This window comes from Oculina patagonica, chromosome 1 (genome assembly GCF_052425735.1).
Source record: "Oculina patagonica isolate OP01 chromosome 1, crgOcupat, whole genome shotgun sequence".
Classification (NCBI taxonomy): domain Eukaryota; kingdom Metazoa; phylum Cnidaria; class Anthozoa; order Scleractinia; family Oculinidae; genus Oculina; species Oculina patagonica.
In genome coordinates, this window is record NC_135758.1 from 22640254 (window position 1) to 22661323 (window position 21070).

At 40.1% G+C, this 21070-nt stretch overlaps 2 protein-coding genes across 2 annotated transcripts in view; both read left to right on the plus strand.

Moving 5' to 3' along the window:
* Positions 1–2982: 2982 nt before the first annotated feature.
* Positions 2983–4685, plus strand: LOC144639091 (holothin acyltransferase-like). Its single transcript, XM_078498376.1, has one exon. It carries the CDS (start codon positions 3052–3054, stop codon positions 4084–4086), a length of 1035 nt encoding a protein of 344 aa, XP_078354502.1. The 5' UTR covers positions 2983–3051; the 3' UTR covers positions 4087–4685.
* Positions 4686–7139: 2454 nt separating this feature from the next.
* LOC144635144 (band 4.1-like protein 4) overlaps positions 7140–21070 on the plus strand; it is a 29461-nt gene continuing 15530 nt past the window's right edge. Inside the window, exons 1-12 of the mRNA XM_078494245.1 lie at positions 7140–7398; positions 11887–11991; positions 14953–14995; positions 16535–16613; positions 16738–16782; positions 18054–18106; positions 18223–18296; positions 19052–19098; positions 19307–19394; positions 20030–20118; positions 20684–20747; positions 20975–21066. Of these exons, the coding sequence (XP_078350371.1) occupies positions 7318–7398; positions 11887–11991; positions 14953–14995; positions 16535–16613; positions 16738–16782; positions 18054–18106; positions 18223–18296; positions 19052–19098; positions 19307–19394; positions 20030–20118; positions 20684–20747; positions 20975–21066 (860 nt within the window). The 5' untranslated portion in view covers positions 7140–7317. The remainder of the gene's footprint in view (positions 7399–11886; positions 11992–14952; positions 14996–16534; positions 16614–16737; positions 16783–18053; positions 18107–18222; positions 18297–19051; positions 19099–19306; positions 19395–20029; positions 20119–20683; positions 20748–20974; positions 21067–21070) is intronic.

The window sequence follows — 21070 nt, forward strand, 5'->3', positions numbered from 1 at the left end:
AATCTTATTGCCTTTGAACAACACTCGGATAATATTCGGAGATCTTCGGTCTGAAAATTGCTCAAAATGCAACAAGTTGCTCGAGAGGAAAAAAGTTGCTCGAAGGGGAAAAAGTTTCTCGAATCATGAAAAGTTGCCAAAAAGTTACCGAGCAACTTGTGGAAAGCCCTAGCTTAGACTGCATAACAGTAGAACTGCTCAAGGTTGACATAACAACGACAGTCGACGTACTACACGACCTTTTTCGTGAGCTATGGGTCAGTGAGACTGTTCAATAACTCACCAGCAGGCCGTGTTGTACCAGAATGTGACGGGTGTAAATTGCTACAGGGCTGATTTGACAAGAAAGTCCAAACACCGGCAACAAACTTAACAAATGGACAACGCATACAGTGATGTCAATATATAGGTAGGTACTGCCAATGTTATATGAGGGTAGGTTTTAAGTCCTGTATCAACGATGTTTTTTTTTTTTACAATGTTAGTCAGATCGTCCACTGGCTAAGACTTGGAAATGGTCTCATTTGATGCTGTAGTCAGTGGAGATTGCGTGATCGGCAACGGCAAAGGCGTGTCCAACTTGAATAAGGGCTTCAAAATGCACGACCTTTCTGTCATGCAGTCGTGGTTTTGTTTTGCCGATGTAGTATGCGTCACAGTCCCAGCAACTAGCTTTGTAGTTGTAGACAACCTTAGATTTTTGAGAGCGACAGAAACGATCTTTGTAAGAGAGACAAGACTTAATCCGCAAGTGTTATGAAAAATCAACCTAGGATTGACGGAAACCATAATTAATTTATTTCGTTATCGGAAATGCAACTAAGGTTTATTTAGAGTCTCCCAAGATCATTGAACTAGGGCTTTCCCAGGGACCGCGCAGCAAGTTTTTGTGTGAAGGGGCTAAAGACGAACGCGTGAGCGAAATTGGGGGGGAGGGGGGAGGGGTGAGGGGGCGCAGGCTTCAAAATTTCGATTTTAATACATCTAAAATGCCGGGAAATGCATTCATCTAAAGCAAATTAAATTTTAATTCCCAAACGTTCAGTGTTGTTGCTATCGGATAGATTGAAATATCTATCCGAATTACTATCACTAGATTGAAATATCGTTGACTGTTGTACTACTGATATCAACCTTTAATTACTATAAATAACCCAGAAATCCAACGATTTTGCCTGAGCTGCCGTGAACTCAACGGTGTATAAAAAATAAAACAAAACGGTGAAGTAATTAGACAGTGGCTGATATTTACTGTACATTGGACCCCAGTTGTTCAAATTGTGGATAACGCTATCCACTGGATAAATCACTATCCAGTGGATAGCGAAGTAGGTTTTATTAAACAGTTGTCCACTGGATAGCGATTTATCTAACCTGCGATCAGGCGTTCTTTTTTCCGCAAAAAAAGAACGCCTGATCGCAGGTTACGATTTATCCGGAGGATAGCGTTCTCCACCCTTTGAACAACTCGGAACAGATACTTTAAAGTTAACAACATTTCGCTTTCTGGTACGGTTGCGATCTGTAAATTCGTTTGCTATGTCTGTCTGTTCTTTCTTTGTGACTGTTTAAAATCGTCAGGTTGCTAAATAGCTCTTGGGTTATTGTTGAATGAAGCCATGTTTTTAAACTCTGGGCAGTAGAAAACGATGTTTTACCAGCTGCACTGGTTGCCGGATTTACCAGTACGAGTTTGCATACCGTGATGAAAAGCTAGGACGCAATGGCAGCGTAAAATCGTATCATTATTAACTGGACTCGACAACCGAACAATTTGTTTTGGAATCGCGTTATACACCTAACCCAGTCACGAGTTCGGATCAAAATTAACCAATTGTAAAATTAAACATTTCCCTGAGAGGTCCACTTGCTGAATGAAGCCATTTAAAATACACAAACCTGTACAAGTACAAGATTAAAATTGAAAAATAATTCGATAATTATCGCCACTTATATCCAATTTATTGTTAATTCATCTTCGCGTTTACTTTGCCAGTAACTTTTGTTCTTAACAAATTACCGATTTTTTTGCAATTCTTTTGCTTCTTTATTTCTTCTTCTTATTTTTTGTTTTCTTTTATTTATTTATTTATTTATTTTTTTGCACAAAAGTGGGGGGGCTAAAGCCCCCTTAGCCCCTCCCTCTGCGCGGTCCCTGTTTCCACAAGTTGCTCGGCAACATTATGGCAACTTTTCATATTTCATATAACTTTTTCCCCTTCGAGCACATTTTTTCCTCTCGAGCAACTTGTTGCATTTTGAGTAATTTCTGGACCGAAGATCTCCGAAGATTATCCGAGTGTTGTTCAAAGGCCATAGAACGTTTCCGAAGATTTAGGAAATTTGCCGAGGATTTTCGAGAAACATCTGAAGACGTTTCAACTTTCGGCTCATTCTGCATTAAAACATCACAAAACTCGTCAGCAAACATGACGTCATCGATATCTTCAGAAATCCCTTTTTATTTAACCAATTTTCCTCTTAAAATGTTATTTAGATACTTCTTTTGCTGTAAAATTACATAAAACTGCTTAGAAATCTTACCTTCAAAGGAAAAAATAGCATATATTTAGAGACATTTTCTTAATTAGAAACAGCGTTTTAGATTTTTTGGGGGCAAATTTCGAGCAACCTTTATTAATCAAAGCAACTTTTTTTATTTTTGAAGCAACGTTTGAGTAACTTTTTATTTTTTTATTTTTTTTATTTTTTATTTTTATTCATTTCAGTACACACAAAGAGAAAACAAAGAAAAAAAACCTATAGATACGGTAACAATACTTCTTAAATTACAAGACAACATGGTTGTTGAAATACAATACAGTGACATTATTTACAGTAGAATTATATTACAGTAGAAAAATTACGGGCAAATTCTTGCGAAATCTCGAGCAACTTGTGGAAAGCCCTAGATCGAACGCGAAGAATCGCAGAAGAGCTGGACGCTAGTGCGAAACGGTAGGCGTGATGGGGTGGGGGCGGGTTCTTCGGCGTTGAAGAATAGAGAAGCTGTGATCAGTCTGCCTGTGCTGTGCTGTGCTCGAGGTGTAAATGGCACTTCACGCTTTTTCTCGCGGCGTTGCCGCTCGCCTATCCATCAGTCGCTTTGCATTCGCATGTTCACGTCACACGCTTGGGAAAGAAACAGACCGCACGCAGTTTGCCAAACCCTATACGTGCATGCCGGCAACGGAAGAGTTCAAAATTCGCCTTATCGAGACAAAAGAGGAGTACGAAAGCGTCATAATAAATGCGATGGTGAAGGAAGGCTGGCGGCCGGGTCTAAAAGATGCCGAATGTTATCATGCTTGCGATCCAACTGCTGCTTTTGTTGGCGAGTTGAACGGGAAACCTGTAGGTTGTATTACAATGACAAAATACGGCGATAGCTTCGCTTTTGCTGGGAGTTATATCATGAGCAAGGAATACAGAGGAAAGGGATATGGAAGGAAGATTTGGGACGCCGCTATAGCAATTGCAAGGCCGTCTCGAAGCATTGCATTATCAGGGCTGCTAGAGTTGGAGGAAATGTACAAAAGTAAGGGATTTCGCAGTCACTTTTATGGCGCACGCTTCGTCTTTCACCTTCCAACCGCTATAGCTCGCTTGTCTGAAGCATCAGAGAGATCTCCCGTAGAAATCAAACGCGTTGAACAAGTGAATCTAGAAGCGCTTTTCGTGTACGACACCACAGTGTTCGGCTTTGAGCGTCACGCGTTCCTGTCAAAATGGCTTGGCGTGACAGGCAGTCACGCACGTGTAGCCATCGACAGTGAAGGTTCTATCGTGGGTTATACGGTTGCCCGACCAATGTTTGTCAAAGAAGAAGGTTACAAGATAGGGCCGCTCTTTGCAGATTCCGAGCCAGTTGCAGAGAAGTTGTTAAAAGCAGTGTTTGAAGAGCTTCTTCAACAAGGGGATCCTGCTGTAGTGGTCTCTCTCGACACCCTTACACAGAAGGCCACGGAATTGGGCGATAGACTTCAAGGAAAGCGGTCGATGGAACTGGTGTACATGGTCATGGGTGACCCCCCTGATGCATGTTTTGATAAATCTTTCGGTTACACTACGATTGAACTTGGCTGAGTCAAACTTATATCCAGAATTTAGGAGAATACTCCCTTTCCACCTCTGTTATACGACCAGTGTGAGATTTAACCTACCGTTGCTTTTTAAATTAAGAAAATTTTATTTTTTATTTTTGAATAGGCCATAGGCAAAATCAAGCCCAGGTTCTTTGGTTACTTTGACATAATAGTTTGTTAGTTCTTTATTACTCAAAAGGGGATCAAAAAGGGTTGCATTCTCATGAGAATTGACCCATTGAAGATCTTTCAAAACTCTATTTTTGTTTTTCGCAATTGAAAAAAGGGGAATGTACGTATATAAGTCCGCGAAACGAAAGCTGATTATCTGTAGACTTCCACTGTGCACAAAGAGTTTTATACCCCATATTTAACTCGTCAGAAACAACGGCCAAATGAGTATATCCGACCACTTCTTTCAATGTTTTTGGAGACTCTGATCGGCCACTTTGGTGGTCATCCTATTTAATTTTATCATCCTATTGTAATTTTAAATATTTTATTTACTTCCCTTAATATTGTTTTCGTTAATATAGATATATCACGAAGAGATTGAGATTTTTTAATGTAATGCGCTAGAAATAAATTATTATTATTACATCAAGGACTTGACATAAACCCTTGAATGCCCATTGCAACATAGTTCTTCCATCAGAGATCTCCATCTTCCCCTGCCCTTGAAAACTCATTCCAGTTGGCTCCAGATTAGTCCAGTTTGTTCTGTTCCAGCCTCCGACGATCTCGTCCATGTTGTTTTGGACCATACCCCAGTCTCTTTTTCCCTGCGATACCCATCGAATGGCATATCTGGTCACATTGACAAAACTCGCTCAGTTGAGGGTATGACCCACAGCGCTTCCTTCCTACTTGGGTGGAGACGCTGTTGTTCTGCTCTCTGTTATAGATCGTTATCTCTGGCTTTGTCCTGCAATCGGAGGCCTTTTATGCTGGGTACAGCGATTTGAGGAAGTCTTTATCTTATAGTTAGAGGTTTTAGTGACACGCCAGGTTTCACAAGCCTACAGAAGAACGCTTTTCACGTTGCTACTAAAGATTCTTAGCTTAATGCATCGAGGAAACTAATGCCCAATTAGTAACACACTTGAAATATTGGTTCGTGATGTTAATGAAACTCAGTTTGTGATATCCTTGATCGACACACCCATCGATCTCAGAATAGCAGACCCGGCTGGAGCCTTAGTGTTCGCCAGGGATTTGATTAAAAAAAAAAAAAAAACAGGAAAAAAAAAACAGACTCGACAGGGCACAATGACCCAGAAAAATGGACGATCAGAAAAAATTATCCGGCCAAAATTGATGTAAAACACTAGATAATTTTGTCATTTCCGCAAGGAAGATTCGGCCTAGAGACACGTATGACATATACATCTCCAGTATCCATTTTTACAGGTTGGGAATATATCGACAGGGAAACTAAATTTTTCACCAGGGTGAAATAAAACTGACCTTGGAGTTTTCATTTAGAACCTACCCGGGACTAGCGAGGTTCAAATTTCACCATGGAGAGCAAAATAACTCACCAACAGGTTGTATTATTGTATCAGGGTGTAACGGGTGTAAATTACAGGGCCAGTTTCTTTATCGGAAATGTAACTACGGTTTGCATAGAGTGTGCAAAGTTCATTTCCTTCAACCTGTCTTCTTTTCCGCCTTGAACTGCACTTTCGGTCGCAACACCAAGAGGTGGCAAAGTTGTTGCTGGGGTTGTTGGCCTTTGCTTTATCTTTGACGGATAGCAAAGCCCAGTGTATCAAGGCTTTGATGGTAACTAAATTTGAAAAATCTTTTGCGATTCAAGCCAATATTTTAGAGCACATTTACGATATTTTTCGTTGACTCAAAGACGCACCAGCTTTCACTTAAAGGCGCCAAGGCCAGGGTTAGCCGGTAGTTTTAAGGGAAGACAATATAAGCCCAGTGTTTATCCAATTTTTTTCCGAAAGACAAAGCTTTTGTAAGTTTTTAATCTAGATAATTCACTCCTCTTTACATTACAGAGTCAATCTCAATTCGGCAATAAATAAAGTCTAACCGGCTCAATTGGACTTCATTTGAAACAATCAATCCAAAAACTTTCAGAGTATCATTGCCCATTTATCAAGAGGACTCATTTAGAAAGAGGCGCTTGGAAATGGCAGATAGATTACAATGAAGGTCCGACTTTTATTTGATCTTTTTTTTGCCACTCTGGTCTCAGAAACGAAAACATAACATTTAAAAGATTCAGACAAGTATTTAATATATATTCTCTTCGCCACCAGTGAGGTAAGGCATAGTACGCCCAAGATCTCGGTTTTTTGTTACTGCCTCAGGCCCCCCTTTGTACTTGGCTATACCTGACTCGGAAGAGAGCAGATTATAAGAGAACATGGTGGAAATCTGGCGACCACCTGTACCACAAACTTTGCTCTTTGTTGCATGTAAGATCACAGTAAGCAACTGATCATTCGTGTGTGTGCGTGGTGGGTTGACCACGTAACTGATCTGGGAAACGGGTCACATCCGCGGTACAAAACTATAAAGACCGTACACTATGTTCTTTTCTTCACACGTACACGCAATCCACAGTCCGCCCACGCGCGGAAAAGAACAATGTCAAAATGTATATGTATATACACTCCAGACAAATATGGCTTTGCATTTAGTCTGTCTTTAATAGCGTATTTAACCTATAATATTCTGTTTCTTGGTACAGACGCATCCGATTGCCATGCTTTTGCGATCGATTTCAAGTACGGGATGTTTAAATGTTTGGCGCCCTTGCATCCGAGATGTACTTCCGGTTGTTGCAAAGGAAACTCATCAATCATTTCATGATGATAGCAGAATAATGACTCCATTCTTAACCACCTACAGAATCACTTTATAATTCAAAATTTAGAAGCTCACTCTTCGTTAGGGGTAGCAAATTAGTTTTAAAAGCAGATCGACTTTTTATCTTGTGTAAAATTTTAAGCCTTTGTGTTGGTAACGGAAGTTGCGTTAATCCTATCTTCCATATAAGGAGGTGTCAGTGTATTATTTTGAGGGTTGAGAGTCTTGAGCGATCAAGAGCTTCACTCGAAAGCTGATTTATTTAGTTACAAACAACTTCCTAACTTCAACTCCGAATTCGTCTGGCATTGAACAAAGAGAAAGATGAAGCGAAGATAGTACGACACTGTAATTTAGCGACCCCGGCGATGAGTTGAAGGTTAAGTGCCCTAAAACAATGTCGTGTTTTGGAAGCAACACGGTCTGGTTTTGTCATGTCCTTCTGCTGGACGAAAGTGAACATCCCGTCGAAATTCGAGTAAGTATGCAAACTTGTTGAGATAAACCCTCACTTCTAGCACTCTATTGTTTCACAGATGCTGTTTACTTTATTCGAACACATGCGTAACTATATATACAAGAGCGTTTCTCAGAAAAGTGCGTGGTGTTTCATTTGTGGAGTTGCATGGTTCGAGTTATTACATGTAGTGACAGTCGATTTTACTTAATTCCTGGTTAGAAGGCTACATTTGTCGACGGATTAAACGACATATATATTTAATCGTTCTGTCGTAAAGCGCAGAAACTGAAGGACTTGAAATTTACTCTAGAGGAAGGAAAGATATCAAGATAGTTCTTTTAGCGCATGCATGCTGCTTAAGCCACATTTGCCAGCGTGTGGGAATCATTTCACAAATGTTTACAAGAATGAATTTATTGTAAGAGGCTTCAATATACAAAATACTTAGGTTTGTTATTAGCAAGAGATTCAACTGTTTCGTGCTAATCCCTTGAACTGTTTGAATTCCGTTCGCTTTATCAGTTCTCGCGACGTGTGTTCTTGTAATAAGTTTAGAACACACGCTCGATAGGATCAGATGTGTAAAAGATTTCATTCCCTAAGGGAATGTTCTAATTACATCAAAATTGGTTATTTTATTCGTTTCACTCTGTGCTCGACTCCTCCAGCTGTTCTTGTCTTTGCGATCTTCCCTAAAGCTACATGATCAGTGACCTCTTACTAAGCTTCTTTATAAAATATTTTGATCAATCTTGTACAAAACTATCGAGAAACAACTGTCTTCGATTGCAAATAAATAAGCTTAGTTGTCGTTTTAAAAGGCTCTATAAATATATCAAGTCTTATTATTCGCTTTTAAAAACAACACGACCATCTCAAAAGCTTACTGTAGGCCTGTTTATGATCAAATATTATTCCATTTTGATCAATCATTCGGACCACGTTCCAATTAGCCCTCAAGTATTTTGGTGACCCGTTGACAACCTATATATTTTTCATAGTGTCTAGATACCCGGCAGCCGGGAAGTGTTTTCAAAATACTACATACCCGGCAGTCTGAAATTATTCTAGAATTTCCACGGAAAAACCAATCCAATCCTCCTCAAAACTATAGATCTTTGCTTAGAAATGCCAAGCGATTTCAATTATAGTTTTGGCTTTGTGTTTGAGGAAATTTTCGAGCTTGGGCATACTACAAAATCTTGATTCTTCGACACTTAGAAAAAATTCGTACTCTGACTCCGGTGTCAACTCTTATAGAATAATTTCTACAAAAACTGAAGTTGAAACCCTGCGAGAGTATTCGATATTTGCTGAGAAATGCGAAGCGATTCTAAATAATGTTTTGCTTTTGTTGTGGACGAATTCTCTTGGCTTCGGCATACTATAAAATCCTCGACTCACGGGCACGGTTGTTCAAAAGACTAGATACCCGGCAGTCAAAAATTCATGAATAATCAATACATTCAATATCCACAAAAATGATCATTGAAACCTAGCTCCCGAGAGTATTTAAGTATTTCAATTTTCGGTCGGAAACACCAAGCGAGTTTTTACAATGTCAGTTTGGTTTTGCACAAATTGTACGAACTTTATGTGACTCACGGGCACGATTTTTCAAAGACTACATACCCGGCAGTCAAAAATGCTTCCCGTTTTTCCATCAAAATTCCATTTGAACCTGCTGAGATTCTGATGAGATGTCGGTGTAGAAATACCAAGCGATTTTCCAACTTAAGGCCTCAACAATTTCCTCGGCAAAGTAGTACAAAATAGCTACAAAACGCTTGAGCGTTCGGTGACGAAAGTCCGCCACCGATGTAACTTCCGGTGTGACACTTTAGTGGCGTGACAAAGGTGGCACGTGGTGTTGGTTTTCGCGCCAAAACGAACTCGGCGTTGGAAGCGACGAAGTTCTTCTGTGGGCTAAACGGCTTAGCGTTGGAAGCGACGAAGCTCTCGGTTAAATAGAAATACAAAGCGTTCCTCCATATATAGTCACTCAAGTAGATTTTTTCAAATTCAGGGGATTTGTCCCCTCAGTGAGGAGACCACTCTCAGATCAGTTCGCAACGTGTGCCTAATAGCGTTGAGGTTCTGTTGATCTAGGTCTGGGTCCTACTGGACCTAGTAACTAATAAGGGTATCCCTTTTTAGGACACACCGGAAGTTACATCGGTGGCGGACTTTCGTCTCCGAACGCTCAAGCGTTTTGTAGCTATTTTGTACTACTTTGCCGAGGCAATTGTTGAGGCCTTAAGTTGGAAAATCGCTTGGTATTTCTACACCGACATCTCATCAGAATCTCAGCAGGTTCAAATGGAATTTTGATGAAAAAACGGGAAGCATTTTTGACTGCCGGGTATGTAGTCTTTGAAAAATCGTGCCCGTGAGTCACATAAAGTTCGTACAATTTGTGCAAAACCAAACTGACATTGTAAAAACTCGCTTGGTATTTCCGACCGAAAATTGAAATACTTAAATACTCTCGGGAGCTAGGTTTCAATGATCATTTTTGTGGATATTGAATGTATTAATTATTCATGAATTTTTGACTGCCGGGTATCTAGTCTTTTGAACAACCGTGCCCGTGAGTCGAGGATTTTATAGTACGCCGAAGCCAAGAGAATTCGATCACAACAAAAGCAAAACATTATTTAGAATCGCTTCGCATTTCTCAGCAAATATCGAATACTCTCGCAGGGTTTCAACTTCAGTTTTTGTAGAAATTATTCTATAAGAGTTGACACCGGAGTCAGAGTACGAATTTTTTCTAAGTGTCGAAGAATCAAGATTTTGTAGTATGCCCAAGCTCGAAAATTTCCTCAAACACAAAGCCAAAACTATAATTGAAATCGCTTGGCATTTCTAAGCAAAGATCTATAGTTTTGAGGAGGATTGGATTGGTTTTTCCGTGGAAATTCTAGAATAATTTCAGACTGCCGGGTATGTAGTATTTTGAAAACACTTCCCGGCTGCCGGGTATCTAGACACTATGTATATTTTTTTCGGCGACTTTCCAAATTCATGAATTAATCAAACAGGCGGTAAGATCAAGTGAAATGAAAATAAAACATTCAGCATCACGCCAATTATCACCAGTTGATCACTAAATGGTTGGAATAATTTATGATTGTTCTCTCTGTATTATAATTTGACTGTAGTTCTGCAGTGTTTCCATGTGGAACCCCAGTGCAAATGGACTGTTGTTTCTGGGTGCAAAAAACCTGAAAAGGCTGTTCTTAAGTTTTTCAGTTCAAAAATAAAACTCTTTCACTAAATATTTTCTGTTACCAGTTAGAAGAAAAATCACTTAATTTATTTCTCTAACCTCACTCAATTACAAATATTAAAATTCATATAGATAACAATCTGCTTGAACAAAATTTTTTATTATAAAGCCAAAGGCCCCCACATCAAGCACTTAAACACATAAAGCACTTACAGAGGGTGGTTTATACATCTTCTGCTGTCATAACATAAATTTGTATGTAACAGGTACACTGTTGCAAGATAGCTGTATTATTGAGCCTCTCTATGGGTACCCACAGTCTTTGTTTTCTTCGTAATTTTTTTTGCAAATCTTCGGGGGGGTTTTATTAAGCTGATCTTCGTTTTATCTTCGTTCATTTTTTTTTGTGAATTTTGGTCAAATGACACAATTCAGGATTTCTGTAGTGTTAAAGAGTTTTGACAGTTTTATATCTTAGTGTTCAATTTGATCACGCGTGTTTGGTCAATTTCAGATCTTCCCTTCAATCTTGAGATCTTCGTTTTTTCGGCAGTGATCTTCCCGTCTTTGATTTCTTCGAAAATACCCATAGAGAGGCTCATTATTTAATAGCCACGCTCACTGGCTAAATTTCCTTGTTATCTACAATCCTAGACAAAAGTCCTGGGACACTCAACAACTTCGACGAAAAATTGACATTGTATAGACCTCCCCCTCCCCACCCTCAATTCAATGTTGGTTTCTATCCATCATACCGTGGGACAATATCTCAACATTGTTTTGGGGGGAAAGGGGGCTCGGAAAATTAAACAATGAGTTCTTAATGCAAAGGGAATGGTCACTGAGCACTATTTCTTTAAGTGTCCCATGGATTTTTGTCTAGGATTGTAGTAAGAATTTTTCTACTGAGCTTCCTTGCTGCTGTGGATAGGAGTCCACATTCCTTGAATCCATGTTTCAAAGATCTTGTAGAGGATCTTTAGAGACCCTTGCCTGTCTTACGCAAGCTCCTTGGTGATCCTCGAAGATCCACAGAAACTCCTTGAATATGTAAGATCATGAGAGATGCCATGTAGAGATCCTTTGGTCTGTGATTAGTAATTAGTGAGCTCAACAACCAATGACAGATTCAAGTAAAGATTCCTATAGGCCAGGGCTACAACCTGAGTATTGATTTTTTTGGCTTGGATCTTACATGACCTTTTTGGAGACATTGCCTAAAGGGGAGACAAGTTTATAGCTGTAGTTTGATTTTCTTAATTTGTATATTTTAGAAAAAGACCAAAGGAGAAGAGGTGCTAGAAAAGGTCTTTAAACATCTCAATGTGCTGGAGAAAGACTACTTTGGACTGCGATATATTGACCGTAACAGTCAATCGGTATGTCACCATCATTTTTGACCAAACCCTTCAATAAATTACCTGTACTGTGTTAAGTTTACAAAGTCAAACTTGTAAGCATGTTGCTAAACATTTTAATTTTTGGATAAGGAAAGGAACAAAAAATTAGTCTTGTTAAAATTACCCTTATTTCCAAACAGTAAGGAATAAGGTGTCATTGCTACCCGTGTAAAAAAGACACCGGGATCCCGGCGGGATCCCGGCGGGGATCCCGCCACGAACCGGGATCCCGTCAAGATCCTGCCAAGATCCCGCCAAGATGGCTATATCCCGCCGGGATCCTGACCGGGAAAAAATTCTCGGCACTTCGGGATCCCGCCAAGAATCTTGCCGAGACCGGGATCCCGCCAAGAAAACAGACTTCCCGCCAGGATCCCGCCTGGGTAGAATTTCCCGCCACGGATCCCGGCAAGAATCTTGCCGGGAATTATATTCTCGCCAAGATCCCGGCAAGAAAAAAAAAGTCCCGGCAAATTTTTCACAGCGTGAATAAATCTCGGTAGCGTTCTTGGCGAGATTCAACTCACTTCTCAGTTCTCACCGGGAAAAAGTCGATGCTTTGAAATTCTCACAAATAGTATCATACTGTGGTCGGAACGCAAGTCATGGCGTGTATGGATGAAATAAACTTAAAGTACTAATGAAAGTAGTAATTAAACCAGTTTGATTTTAAAAATGTCGAAAAAAATATAATACGTGACGGTGAGCCACGGAGGTAATTCCCAGGAGGAAAGTTTTATCAGTCTAGACGAACTGGCGCGACAAAGAGGCGCGTGATAATAAGTGAAGATAAATTAAAAGATAAGAATTTTTATTGATCCGCGGTCTGTTTTTCAAGCTTTTTTAACTCTTTCTTTCTTTTCTTACCTTTGAGGAACCTTAATTAATACCTTTGAGTAATCCAATGACAAAAGCCAATGGCAAATTTCTGTCGGCCTTTTTCTTCCAATTGCAAATGCACTCGGGAATTCGCTGTAATTGCGCTTTTTGCATTGAAAAAACATCTAGATGCTATTTTAATTGTGGCTCCGAAGAGCATATGAAAGATATTTATATTTTTAGAGCTCATTTACCTTCCCGAAGACCACCCAGATAGCGAACATGTATTCCCGCCTTTTCCCGCAAGGTGTCGTGAACTGAGCGTTTCGATTGGCTGCCTTAGGTCACGTGGGACATTGTACACGCCACCCTCGGGAAGAGAAAAATTTTATTTTCAGTCGGGGTGCTTGCTCTTTACAATCAGGGCTGGAAAAATGTGTTTTTTTGGCTGCTTTTGTTATGAACTTGAGTTTAGAATCGACCTTACTTCAGGGAAAAGCTCCTCTGTGGAAACTGCTGGAATTTGCTGTTAATTCGAGCGACAGCTTGTTAAATTGACAGCGCCATCGTGTGGGATTCGTCATGGACTTGTTTGACTGCGCTGAGCTACAGCTGAACTGTGTGTTTTTTTTAAAAAAAACTACAAACTTCGAACAGTGGAAGGAGATAGACATTTTGAGTAAGGGCCATTCAATGCGAAGTTGTACCTGTTGATGCTTGAGACGTAAACTTAATGCTCAAATATTGTATTGTTATTTAAAAAGCTTCGAGAAAGAATGCTCCTTCGTCTTCTTCGGCGGTTTGTTCGCAGATGATCACAAGATAGTTCGCTCGTTTGGTAGTTCACATCATTGCATCTTCCTTCGCTTGAGTACAAGGTAAAGGTTAGTTGCCTTTATGTATTTGTTGTTTCGTTCAAAACATTTTACAGAAGAATATTCGCTTTTTTGCTTGTGAACTAAAGCTCGTGCTCTCCGGCTTGTGCAACCATTGAGAAATATATGTGCTTGGTAGCAAAACTGTGGCCATCTTTTTCTGTAAGCTTCTGTAAATAAATGATGTTGTTTTGATACAGAACCAGTGTGTTTGTTTTGCCGGTATGCGAAACGCCAAGATGTGTTTACTTGTTTTGAATTAGATCGTCAGTATTTGATCTACGCTGTAAATAAATGCCAGCATTCCTGCCATGAATCTCTTCGAGAAAAGAAATTGTCGGTAACCAAGATTCTTGCCGGGATCCTTGCTTTGAATCTTGTTAAGATTTTGGCTGCGGGGAATTTCTCTTCAGGCCAAGATCTTGGCGAGATTCTCGGCAAGATAATTCGCCGGGAATCTTGGCGGGATTATGGCCGCCGGGAATTCGTTTCCCGCCAGGATTCCCGGCCGGCATCCCGCCGGGATCCTGCCGGGATTATGGCCGCCGGGATTTTTATTCCCGGCAGGAATCCCGCCGGGATTCCTGCCGGGAGGCGGGATCCCGGCGGCCATAATCCCGCCAAGATTCCCGGTCCCGTCCCGCCGGGATCCCCGCCGGGATCCCGGCAAGATCCCGCCAAGATCCCGGTTGGTTTTTTACACGGGCAAGTACAGAATATGATGATATTGAATCATCATCATTGCACTCGAGGTTTTCAGAGTCCTTAATTACTGGCAAGCTATTTTTTATCTTTGGATTTTAAAATAACAAGAACTCAAGCTTTAGTTTGCAGTTCGTAAACTGTAGTTTGCCAAAATTAAAAGACAGCTGCCTATTACTTTGCATGACCATGCATGTGCGCCATCCAGAATGAGCAAAACAGGGATAGCGCAGTAGTGAGAGCGCTTGCTTCCCACCAATGTGGCCCGGGTTCGATTCCCATTTCCGGCCTCATAATTGACATATGTGGGTTGAGTTTGTTGTGGGTTCTTGTCCCTTCTCTAAGGGTTTTTCTCTGGGTTCTCCAGTTTTCCTTTCCACAAAAACCAACAATTCTAAATTGCGATTCAATCAGGAAACTGAGGGCCACAGTTTTGTCAGTCGAAAGACTGTTATGTGCAACCCTTGTTACATAATGTACAAATTATAGTTACAACTGCAAGAAAAGTACAAGTTGATGTCGTTTTTATTCCAACTTGTTTCAGCGATGGCTAGATCCTTTGAAGCCTGTGGTGAAACAGTTGACAGGTAAGAATGGCAAATGAATACAAAAGTGATTTTGTTGGCTTGTTCTTTCTGCAGCATTTTACATGTACAATGGAATCCCAATTTTTTGAACACTTTATTTTCCCTTGAATTCTTCCAGTGATTTGAACATTGCATTTTTACCCCCAATTTTGAATAACTAGCATAAGGGAATTCCTCCTCGCCCTCCCCCCCCCCCCACCCTGTCTTGGGAGAATCCTGGAATTGTAGTGTCCATGGGTATCCAGGGATGGCTAGCAGACCATCCAGGTGTAAACATAATGCCACAGAAACCAAAGATAAGTTACCCTGCAGTTTGGTAACAGGCTTTCTGTCAGGGTTGTGGGGTTCTCTGATACGTACACTAAGATGGCAGAACCATGCTAAGACCAACACATCAGCCAGGGTTTACAAAAAAATTATAATTGAGAGTTTATTTAATTGTCTATAGGTGTAAGTCTGCATTCAAGCCTAGTGACCCATCATGTCGAAGCTTATCCTGGCTTCAGTAGCATGAAGTGATGGACGTATACAAAACATGGACCCAGCCAATGGACCACCCTTAATTTTCGAAAGCAAAATAATCGAAGTGTAAAGTGGAGACTGGGTATAAATCGTCGGCATGTACTAAAACCGAAACAAGGAAACGAAACAACCGAAACAAGCAAAACCTCCAAAACGAACAAAATGAAACTGCCAAAACAACAGATTAACGGCCGAAACAAGCGAAACAACTGAAGACAGAATCACCGAAACAAGCAAAACCTTAACCATTATTGAAAGCTAACTGCAAACGGGCTAACCGGAGTGCCAGTTAGGCTAACCGAAGTGCTATTGAGGCTAACCGGAGTGCACCTTCCTATCCGGTAAGCCACTCCGGTTAGCCTAAACAACACTCCGGTTAGCCTCAATAGCACTTTGGTTAGCCTGAAAAATGCTCAGGTTAGCCTGTTTACAGTTAGCTCTCACTTATGTCAATGGGTTTCAGTTGTTTTGGTGATTTTGTTTTGTTTCTGTTGTTTCAGCAGTTTTTGTTTTAGTCATTTCGGTTGTTTCGTTTCGTTGTTTGGGTTTTAGCACATGCTGTCAATTTATACCCTGTTCCCATTCTACACTTTGATTTGCTTTCAAAAATTAGGGGTGGTCCACAGGGGTGGTCCATGGACCAGGTCCTGAAGTGACTAGGAGTAGGAGTACTCCCCCCTGGATGGGATGCTAGTCCATCGCAAGGTTACCCCCCCCCCCAGCATTTAATTTGCCAGTACCCATTTATACACCTGGGTGGAGAGAGGCACTATAAGAGTAAAGTGTCTTGCTCAAGAATACAACACAGTTACCCTGGCCAGGGCTCGAACCCGGACGCACCAACCATTAGGCCACCGCGTCTTCCACATTTAATTGTCTATAGAGCAGTAAAATACCTGGCTTTTCCATTTCAATGCTTTAGTATTCACTATATAAATTCATTATCATTTTACACAAGTGCTCTTTTCTATGCTCATTTCTTGGAAATGTATAACATGATTATGTTCTTTTCCTCAGCTGGTCCTCCTTATTTGCTGTATTTTTGTGTCAAGTTCTATGCAGCAGATCCTTGCAGACTTCATGAAGAACTAACAAGGTTAGATAAAGGGCCAATTTAGGCAGTCAGACTTTGGCTTGAGTCTTTCCTGTGGCACAAATATTTTTTATTTGTTAGTTGTGAGTTTAATTTTAATTTCATAAATTTAATTGTTAATTTTTAGGTATTTGTTCTTCCTGCAAGTAAAGAAAGACATTTACCAAGGAAGGTATGTCCCTTGTCTTTGAGACTTACAAATGTGCGAGGTAGCAAGGTGTCCGGGGTATGCATGGCAAGGAAGCAAAGGCATGCCAGTCGAGACAGCAAGGCAGAAATCCCAGCCTACTCCCAAAAAAAAGGCTAACCGCAAGCAGTGGCGTAGCCAGGGGAGGGTTCCAGGGGTTCCGGAACCCCCCTTCGGGATATCGCAATAGCTAATTCAAGAGAAAAAATATTTATTTATTAGAACCCCCCTTTAATTCCGCCAGATTAGAAAAATGAAATAAAATGAAATCTATAAAGTATCACCTTGTGTTTACAATTACAAAATTTCGTGTATACAAGCCTGCGTTGTACGTGTAGTGCGGATCAAGACCTACCAAACAGTGCAGTTCAGGCCTTGGCAGAATGTGACAGCGATTTTTATCCAAATGTGCACAAGTTGCTGCGCATCTTGTGTACGTTGCCAATTACTTCTGCAGAATGTGAGCGATCGTTCAGCACATTGCGCAGACTAAAGACATACCTGCGGGCTACAATGACCAGCGAGCGAGAGTCAGGACTTGCTCTTATGAACATACATTACAACAGACAAATTGACATTAGTGCAACAGTCGACATTTTTGCACGGAAGCATCCACGGCGCCTACTTCTGGCTGATATACTAGCTGACTAGTGAGTGACGGTACGCCGAGAGTGAATGGTACGCCGGAAAAATTACCTGGTACGCGGGATTTTGAGCTTCCCTTTTAAGAAATGCTAGCTTCAATTGACGCTAAAATTGCTAAAAATTAATGCTTAGAATTAAGGAGATGCCATTTCTGGGGACCGCAAATTTCAAAATTTCCCGGGGGAGCATGCCCCCGGACCCCCCTAGAGGAGGAGCGCCTCCGGCGCTCAGTTTTACCTTCACAATTACAATTCACATTTGGAACCCCCCTATACAAAAATCCTGGCTACGCTCCTGGCAAGCTATCTAGTAAGCTAACCAGAGTCCTATGTAGGCTAACCAGAGTGCCATTTATGCTAACCCAAGTGCTATTTAGGCTAACGGGAATGGAATCGCAATCCTCGCTGCCTCGCATTTTGTGACGACCCATGCATTGTCTTTTCGCAGTTTATTTGTACATGTACATTAAGGTAAATGTGTGACTGTTTTCATGTTAACTTTCACAACACATAATTTGTAATCATTTGTACTTGTTTAAAATCATTTGTCAGTACTAATTTAAAAGCAGTACTTCGACTTATGATGCCGATTTTGTGGTTGTCATTCCTCAGGTTACCCTGTTCAACAAACATTCTTGCCGAAGTCTCTGCATATAGTATTCAATGTGAGTATTTGGTATCATTTTCCGTAAGAATTTGCTTGTAATATGATTGTTATGTACAAGAAACAGCATATTAGCTTATGGTTAACCAAGATGATAATCTTGTTTTGATTTCTCAGCTGAACTTGGAGAATATGATTCACGAGAGCATACCCCGGGTTACATATCTGAGTTTAGATTTCTTCCCAATCAGGTATGAAATATTACCATATGTTATATTGCTACAAAAAAGGAAATAGCCCAGGGGGGGACTCCCATAGAATTAGGTAGAGTCAGCATTTGGGCTAAGTGGCCCACCAGGCCTAAGCTTATCCCGTATGCTAGTCCATTGCACAGTTGCCCCCAGCATTTAAATTGCTGGTACCCATTTATGCATGTGCACTTGTGTGAAGAGGGACACTATGAGAGTAATTAAAAGTGCCTTGCCTAGCTAAGAACACAATGCATTGACCCCAGATCACTCAATCCAGAGTCCAGGTAGCCAACCATCAGGTCACCATGCCACCCCATGGTGATGCTTATCTGAAATTTCGAAAGCAACCCCTGTAAGGTAGCATATTATCTTGCTTTATGACCATGCCTCATATTCATTTTCCCCATAAGGGGTACCAATTCCAGAGAGAGATGGTTCATGCTGTATTATTTGCTACTCCCCATGGATTGGATGCTTGTCCATCATAGGTTCCCCCCAGCATTTTTACCTCTGGGTAGAGAAAGGTGCTGGAACTAAAACTGAAATTGTCTTGCCTAAGAACAAAGCACAAAATGCTGAGACCTTGGCCAAAGATCTGGGCCTCAGCTGGCCCCAGATCTACTTGATCTGAGGTCTATTGTACTGTGTTAACCATTAAACCCTAGTGAATCTCTAGGGCTGTGAATCAGCATCAAGTATTTTGTACTGTCAGTATTACTTATAAATTAAATGTTTTGCTTTCATTCCACTTTAAGAGTGAAGAACTTGAGTCCAAGATTTACCATAGACACAAGAAGCTGGGGTAAGTTTGAAATTATTTAAGAATATATATTTTTTTGTAATGTTTATGATATAGTGTTTTTGTCATATACATGTAGTGGGCCATTTGCTACAAAGCAAAAAGGTGATATCAGCTAACACACTTGGTCAAGATCTAAAGGATACCAGTGTTCACATTAGAGATTTGACTTTGTTATGATGTATCATTCACTTTTATTTTTTCCCTATAGAAATATGGTACCATCTGTGGCAGAGTTCATGTATCTTGATAAAGTCAAGTGGCTGGAGATGTATGGAGTTGACTTACATCCAGTGAAGGTTAAACATTTTTACTCAAATTACCGCACCTTTAAAAACCATGCAAACTCCGAAGTTCAAACCCCAATTAACTAATGGTTAAGTTTGTCACTGTCGTCGATCATATGCATAATTATGATGACAATCAATTAACCTTGGAAAAAGAAACAAAATTAATGGATTGAAAGACAAAGAGAAGAGGGATAACGGCAATATCCTGTGCAGTTGTTTTTAGAGGTGATTGTGTTTCACTCCTCCCCACCTAAAACAAACTGCTTGTTGGAGGCTTCAATGTGCCTTCAGTTGGTGTACCATGTTTACCAGGGCCGGGTTGTACGAAAGCCAATTAACACTAACCCATGATTAAGAGTTGATCGAGGGTTCAATTTCTCTTGTATAAAAGTGTTTTTATTGATTATGTTTTGTGGAGTTTGAGATTATTCGACGCCAAAACTGAAAGGCAGGAAATATAACCATAAAAACCTTAATGAATGTGGAAACACTGAAATCAAAATTCACGGTAATCCTGGATTAGCTTAATCACGCTTTGAACAACCTGGCCCAGAACTTGACATGAAAGATAATTTAAGACAGTCTTAGTAAAATTAAGAATTATTGTTTGGCTTTTTGTAATGAATGTTATGTTTCATTGCTAGGGTGAGGACTTTGTAGAGTATTTTATTGCTCTAAAGCCTTCTGGAGTAGCAGTTTATAAGAACAAGACTCGTGTTGGATCCTACCTTTGGTAAATAATTAAAAATATTAAATGTGATATGCACATTTAAGCCTTTCTTGTTTTGCATGTGTGTCTTGTAATTTAGAACCAGTGCGAGTAAGTGACATTTGTGCAGCATTATGCCAGTCACTTAACCTTAGTACTGTGAGAAATTCAGCCTGACAAATTGCTGTGCTGATGGCATAGCTCAATGAAGATGCACGCAGTCTCTCTGCATGATTGTTGCTCTGTTATCGCACATGCAACTACCAGACAATCCAACAATTTAACAGTGCTCTTTGTAATTTTGAAATTTTGTACCTGATCATGTTCCAGCAATCTTCCCATCAAAGTATTTTTTAAAAAAAGTGAAATTTAAATTTTATACTGACACACAACACAATTGCAAGACAGATGGCTAGGCTACAACACATAACTTCTGATTCTTCAGAGTTTATCTTTTTAAACATCTTCTATGTTAACCAAGTGCTCAGCTATATGTAGAGCTATATGCAGAGAGTAATATCCATCCTGAATTTTTCTCAAGTTATTGAATATTTGCTTCTAAATGATGGGTTGTCTTCTTTATTTTTAGGTCCAAAATAGAAAAAGTTGATTTTAAGGGGAAGAAATTCTACCTGTCAGTGAAAGGAAAAGAGGTAACAAGTTTTTCCTTTACATTATCAGCCCCATCAAACCGAGGGTAAATAAATGTTATTATTATTATTTTATTATTATATATCTGCTGCATACAGTGTACAAAGTTACTGTTACAAAGTTACAATTTATTATTGTGTTCCTTACTTTACAGTAATTTCCAAGATGTTACAAAAGTAATATCTCAAGCACACATCTGACTTACACTTGTCTGTTGCATTTTTCACAGGATAGAGAGTACACATTCAAGTTTTACCTCCCAACCAAGACAGCTTGCAAACATCTGTGGAAGTGTTGTCTGGAACATCATATATTTTTCAGGTTA

Bases quoted from the DNA above. Each gene is read 5' to 3' on its own strand.
- LOC144639091 (XM_078498376.1), top strand. From the start codon at position 3,052: ATGGCACTTCACGCTTTTTCTCGCGGCGTTGCCGCTCGCCTATCCATC.